The 6,976-nt window shown below is 44.3% G+C and overlaps 1 protein-coding gene across 1 annotated transcript in view; it reads left to right on the top strand.

Moving 5' to 3' along the window:
• Nucleotides 1-434: 434 nt before the first annotated feature.
• RUVBL1 (RuvB like AAA ATPase 1) overlaps nucleotides 435-6,976 on the top strand; it is a 42,956-nt gene continuing 36,414 nt past the window's right edge. Inside the window, exons 1-2 of the mRNA XM_023215634.2 lie at nucleotides 435-731; nucleotides 4,835-4,921. Of these exons, the coding sequence (XP_023071402.1) occupies nucleotides 591-731; nucleotides 4,835-4,921 (228 nt within the window). The 5' untranslated portion in view covers nucleotides 435-590. The remainder of the gene's footprint in view (nucleotides 732-4,834; nucleotides 4,922-6,976) is intronic.

Here is a 6,976-nt window from a genome sequence, read left to right as displayed (position 1 = left end):
CTCTCTGTGGAGGATGGAGATTAGAAGCAGGGGATGACAATTCCATGGAAGGAGTGATGGGTTGCGCTGGGCCTTTCCGGGGAATGCAAAGGTCTGGGAGTCAGAAAACATTGGTTAGTAACCAATCTCAGTTTAAGCTCTGAACCTCAGTTCTTCTATTTCCAAAACGGAAATAATACCTTGAGCTTCGCGTAAGAGTATAACGTTCAAACGTGCTAATGGATAGGACGGAAGGATTAGGAGTGGTACCCGGGGACCACTATCTCGTGCAACGCCCCAGCCCTAAATCAAATCCGGGGCGTGGTCCCACTATGCTACCGACCCCAGCCTGGGCAGGAAGCGCGGGCTGCGGGGGAAGCCAACCCAGAGACACAGCCGGAAGTGAGTGACTGGCGCTGCAGCGGCTGCCGCGATGGGCGCAGCCGTGAGCCTATGGAGAGCGGAGGCGTTCCCGCTTCCACCAATGGAAGGCCAACCTAGGCGGGCCTTTGCAAATTGCCCTAGTAACGGCCGCATGGTAACTCGGGCGCTGGGCGCACTGTCCTATCTACTGGTTTTCCACGCTGGTTTTAGCTCCCGACGTTCGCAAAATGAAGATTGAGGAGGTGAAGAGCACCACGAAAACGCAGCGCATCGCTTCCCACAGCCACGTGAAAGGGCTGGGGCTGGACGAGAGCGGCTTGGCCAAGCAGGCGGCCTCAGGGCTCGTGGGCCAGGAGAACGCGCGAGAGGTGTGGCCAGCGGACCAGGGTGTTGGGGGCTCCAAGCAGGGCTGCTGCGGCGAGAGAGCTGCTGAAGTCGGTGGCTCGGGGCGGGATGCGCGCGCCAGGGGTCTCCCGCCATAGTTGCCTCAGGGAAGTGAAAATGGGCCAGGTGCTCGGGGAGGGGCGCCACCCTGGAGCCGGGTGAGGGGCAGCCCCAGGAAAACTAGTGACGACCCACTGGGGGCAGTTGACGGTTTGCTTCAACTCATGGACAAGTACTGATGGAAACCCACACAAACCGGTCCCCTTAATCCGTGCTGGGCTCTATTCGCGACACTGGGATATAGCGGGAAATAAGATAGGAGGTTACATTTTAGTGTAGTGAGAGACGATAAACGTGTACATCAATAAACAAAAGTAATTATTTTATCTTGGTGGAGTTAGTTACTGCAGAACTTTGTTGGCCACGGTAAGGAAATTGGATTTTGTTGTGAACGCACTGGCAGGCCGTGAGACGGTTTAAAGTAGGGAATTGACTAAACTTTAAAAGCTCATTTTGGTTCCCAGGACCCGGGAGCTGAGGGAAAGAAGTGGGAATTAGGGAGAAGAGCAATCTGGTTTATTCATCCCTCCAAGCATCCCTTTTGACCATTCCAATTAAATCTCCTTTTTCTAAGTGCTAGTGATGCCAAGTACTTTCACATACATTATTATTTTTTGGCAGGTGAAAATATTGAGTTGGGGAGAGGGCACTTCACCTATATACTTGACACTCGTTTTAGTAATGGTAAAGCGGGGATTTGCACTCACGTGTATTTCTGACTCCCAAATCAGTGCTCTATGATGACATAGCCACCCTCTCTGCCTGCTGTTCTCTAAGGTCACAGCCATGCCCCTTGGCCTTTGCAGAGCCTTAGCTTGTACAAAAATCTTCACTTAATACAAAGTTAAGCTACTGCCTCTTAGCCTGATTTTTCTAAATAGAAAGGACTCAAAAGAAAAGCCTCAGGTTTCCATTTTGAGCATCATCTTTCCAAAAAGGAAGTGTTTGACCCTGGCTTACTAAGCAGCTATTACTGCAAGTAGCTAACATTGGTTGAGTGCTTTCCATGTGCCAAACACTGTGCTAAGTAGCTATGTGTCCATTGCCTTGTCATATCCAACGAATTAGTTGTCCCTTTCCCGCATTAATATGACAGTTTTCAGACATACAAAAAAAGTTGAAAGACTTGTATAAGTACCTGTGTGCCTAAATTCTATGATTAACATTATACTATGCTGCTTTATCATATATCTTTCCATGTGCCCCTCTCCCAATCCACTTTTACATTTCAAGGTGAATTGCAGGCATCACTACACTTCACCCCTACACCCTTTAACATGTGTGCCATTGACTAGTATGAACTCTGTTCAAGTGAGGAAATTCTGGTTCATAGAGGTCAAATAAGTAGGTCCAAGGTTACTCATCTGGTAAGTGGGAGAGTATTTTAACTCGTCTATGTATTTAATCCCAGAGTCCATGCTCTTAACTGATGCTGTATGTTTAAGACCCACCTCAGCTACCAGGTTCTTGTGTGATTCTGGTCATATCAGTAACCTGAAAAATGAGAGTTAGACTAGGTAATCATTTAAAGACCCTTCCAATTCTTTTGAAATTCAAGCTTATCTCACCTGAGAGAAGTTGGAGTGGAAACTGAGGGAGAATAGATGGAAGAGGTCCTGGTCTGTAAATAAAAGCACATATCCAAGGTTTGTAAAGTCTCTTCTACATTGAGTTTCCCAAAGAGCTTCAGTGCTGAGGATTATATGACAAGGTTGTATGGAAAGATCATAGTAGGTTTTTTTGTTTTTGTTTTTGTTTTTGTTTTGAGATGAAGTGTTGCTGTTGTTGCCCAGGCTGGAGTGCAATGGTGCGATCTCGGCTCACTGCCACCTCTGCCTCCCGGATTCAAGTGATTCTCCTGCCTCAGTCTCATGAGTAGCCGTGATTACAGGCACCCACCACCACGCTCAGCTAATTTTTGTATATTTAGTAGAGATAGGGTTTCACCGTGTTGACCAGGCTGGTCTTGAACTCCTGACCTCAGGTGATCCACCCGCCTCGGCCTCCGAAAGTGCTGGGATTACAGGCATGAGCCACTGTGCCTGGCTAGGTTTTTTATCTGTTTAGAAATACAGCATCTGGGCCGGGCGCAGTGGCTCACACCTGTAATCCCAGCACTTTGGGAGGCCAAGGCAAGTGGATCACCTGAGGTCAGGAGTTCGAGACCAGCCTGGTCATCATAACGAAATCCTGTCTCTACTAAAAATACAAGAATTAGCTGGGTGTGGTGGCATGTGCATGTAGTCCCAGCTACTCGTGAGGCTGAGGCAGGAGAATCACTTGAACCTGGGAAGCGGAGGTTGCAGTGAGCTGAGATTGCGCCATTGCACTGCAGCCTGGGTGACAGCGAGACTCCACCTGAAAAAGTAGCATCTGAAGAATATCTTCTAGGTTCTATTAAGGGCAGTGTGCTTTGGTAACTGAAGTGGAAATGGGATGGATATAGCGTACCTACACACATTCCTTTTCTTTCTTTTTTTTTGAGAGGGAGCTTTACTCTGTCGCCCAGGCTGGAGTGCAGTGGCGCCATCTTGGCTCACTGCAAGCTCCACCTCCCGGGTTCACGCCATTCTCCTGCCTCAACCTCCCCAGTAGCAGACGGATCACAAGGTCGGGAGATTGAGACTAACACGGTGAAACCCCATCTCTACTAAAAATACGAGAAATTAGCTGGGCATGGTGGCAGGCACCTGTAGTCCTGACATATTTTTTGAGGGGCTGCCATAAGTGTGAGACCAAGGTACTTCACAGTCCATGAGGAATAGAGGTAGAAGAGATAAGATGTATTCACAAGACTCTGGCAGTGTGGTTACTGCCCAGAGAGAAGAGCACCTTTTAGATAGTCATGTATTCAGTTATTAAATCAGTGTAGCAAACCTTATATTATGCCGTCCTGAGATATAGTTGCTCAGCTAGTGTAACTTTCTCAGTGTTCCCCCCTTATAGTCAAATATTCTAAAATATATGATGGTCCATAGCCCATTTATGGAATATGTGTATGTGTATATACACACGTGTACTGCAAATGGTTAATTAAATTCAGAGATTTATAATGTATTTAAAGTATACTAACAGATGATAAAGTAATTTAATCTTGAGGATTCAAAACATATTCAATGGATCTAATAGTGCCATAGGCTTAACTTCACAATCAGTATTTACAGTGTTCACTGATGACCAGCTAGTACTCTATGTCATTGATTCCTACCGCTTAGTAGGTTACTTTGGGAATTTGATGAAATCTATGGATCCTTTCCCTGAAAAAAATGTGTGTATGAATATAAACACAGTTTTGTTCCCAACTTCAAGAGGTATTTGGGCCCCTGGTGTCTATCCCTGTACCCTGGGCCGAAAATCAGTGTTCTACTTGTACTCATACTGTGCATTCTTCACACAATAGCCAGCACCGTCTTTTAAAAACAAATCATAACATGACACATAATCTTCAAGACGTTTTCAGTGGCTCCCTATTATTTATGTAGAGTAAAATCCAAACTCTACCACAGACTATATGTTCCTGTTCAGCGTTCTGGCCGTTGCCTACCTCTTCAACCTCATCTTCCTGGTCTTTTTCACTATACTTTGGTCACTGCAACCTTTCTATCCCTTGGATATGCCAAGCTCGTTTCTGCTTTGGATTTTCTGAATTTGCTGTTTTCTTTGCCTGTAACACTGACTCCTGCTCCTCCCAGAGGTTCACATATCAAATTAAATGTCATCAGAAAGACATTCCAGGATCACTTTCTAGCCACTCATTCTCTCTCATCATCCCTTTTTCTTCATAGTAGTAATGAAGATCATGTGTGCAATGTTTGTATGTTTGTCTCCCTCCCTAAAACATGAGCTCCACAAGTACAAGGCTTTTCTGCTTTGCCTCCATTACCCTCAGCACCTAGAACGGTGTCTGCAGTGCACCGGCACTCAGTGTTAGTTGGATGAGTGTGTGAATTGTGTAGGCCAGGAACTGAGTTTTTTCCCCTTGTGAAATATTTTAATACTGATTTATTCTTTCCATTGTGGCGTGTAGGCATGTGGCGTCATAGTAGAATTAATCAAAAGCAAGAAAATGGCTGGAAGAGCTGTCTTGTTGGCAGGACCTCCTGGAACTGGCAAGGTACTCATTTTCTCTCATTTTTTAAATCTACCCAAGAGAATGATCCTAGTGTCTAAGCCAAATTGAATTCATGTCTTAACTAGTCTTTGTTTAGCTAAATGGGTTATATGTATGTTTTTAAAACTAATGTGCAGTAATACAATTGTGTATCTAAAATCCCTGCTTCTGAAATTCAAATTATCCTGGCCTACCTCCAGAGAAGAGAGAATGAAGTCCTTGAAGGGGTCTCATTGTCTCTAGAATTTGTCCTTTATCTCTTTCAAGTCTCCTTTGCTTTGGAAATACATTTCTGTTGGCCTAGGGCTTCATAAAGATTTTCTGAGTGACATCTTATTTGAGGGGACAAAAAAATGAGTCAACAAGCATTCTTCCAAATGCTAGCTTTACCCATTGCTGTTGTGGCTGTGTGAGAGATGAAAAAAAGAAAAACAGGAATTAGAGACATGATTTTTATCTTCAAGGGGCTTATAGTCTCTCCAGGGCAGAAAGAAAGGAAATCATGACAGCACAAGAGGACTCAGTATGAGTGCTCAGCTTTGAGGTATTGACTAATATTAAATGCAGCTGGAATTTGAGCAGGAGGCAGCACTGCGGGCTGGTACAGCTGGAAGGGTTGAGACTTGACATTTTCCCTTCAGAGCTGGGAGAGGATTTGGCTTTACAGGGAAGATAAGGGCCTTTCAGGCAGAGGACACCATGTGACTTCTTGGGATTTGTGAGGGGACTGGCCAGATACTTGAAACTCACCAGAGTTCCCAATCTGAGCTTACTTATTCTTCAGAAGGGCCGCTTGATGTGAGCAAGTGGGAGCTTGGGGTTGTGTGTGAAAAGAAATGGGATTTAAATTCCAGCTCTGATATTGACTCTCTGTGAGACCTGAGGCAGGTCCCTTAACTTTTCTGAGCAAAAGCATACTCTACCTATTTCAAGCAGTTATTAGACTGATTGGTTATAAGATAATGACTTGCATATAATTTTGGAATGATTATTGATCATGTATCTTATATTGGTGTCTTACAAGGGGAAGAAGTGTTGTATTTGTGAACAGTTTTTTCTCTTCCTATGTAAAAGCAAATTGTGAACAGTTTTTTTAAACTGTAAAGCGCCATACAGATGTGAGCTTCAGTTACCTCTCTCCAGGCAACATTAGCTTGTCCAGTGCATTTACCATTTATTTGCTTGCAATTCCTTATATCTTAGACCTTCTCTTTCCCTCCATTTTTATTCTTCCTAAAGTAAATAATTTAGAAATTCCTTCTAGAAGTTTATTGGTGGAAAGTCTTTCAGGTTTGCATTCATTATGTTGCCCTTGTTTTGAAAAAGAGTTATGTTAGCTGTATAATTCAGTTGACAAATATTTTCTTCTCTGCTATTTCACAGTACTTCTCTCTCAATGTTATTTGTTCCTTTGGCTTCTCTTGTTTTTGAGAAGTCTAATTTTGAGGGTTTTGACTCTTCTTTCTGCATGTTTTTGAGACGGTTTTGGTGTTTCACTATGATATGTCAGAGTGGATTAATTTTTGTTTATCCTGCTTAATGCTAATTGTGCTTCCTGAATCTGAGTATTATGTCTCTGCTCAATTCTGGAAAATTGTCAGCCTTAGGAGAATCGCTTGAACCCAGGAGGCAGAGGTTGCAGGGAGCCAAGATCGCTCCATTGCACTCTAGTCTGGGTGATAGAGCAAGACTCCATCTTAAAAAAAAAAAAATGTCAGCGTTAATCTCTTCAGCCATTGCCTTTCCCCATTCTCGTTCTCTCCTTCTGAAACTCCAGTGAGATGAGGTTAAGATTGCAGTGGTTTTCAACCTGGGGCAATTTTGCCTTCCCAGGGGCCTTTGACAATGTCTGCAGACATTTTTGCACAACTTGGTTGGGAGTGCTACTGGCATCTAGTGGGTGGAGGCCAGGGATGCTACTAAACATCTTACAGCGCACAGAGCAGTTTCCGTAATAAGGAATTATCTGGCCACAAACGTCATGGACCCAAGCTGAGAAACCCTGGACTAGAGCTTCTTGTTTTGGCCTCTTTGTCTTTTAGCCTCTCATATTTGTTA

This window comes from Piliocolobus tephrosceles, chromosome 2, assembly GCF_002776525.5.
Source record: "Piliocolobus tephrosceles isolate RC106 chromosome 2, ASM277652v3, whole genome shotgun sequence".
Lineage (NCBI taxonomy): Eukaryota > Metazoa > Chordata > Mammalia > Primates > Cercopithecidae > Piliocolobus > Piliocolobus tephrosceles.
The sequence above is the reverse complement of the archived record's forward strand: the minus strand, read 5'-3'. Positions and strand labels throughout refer to the sequence as shown.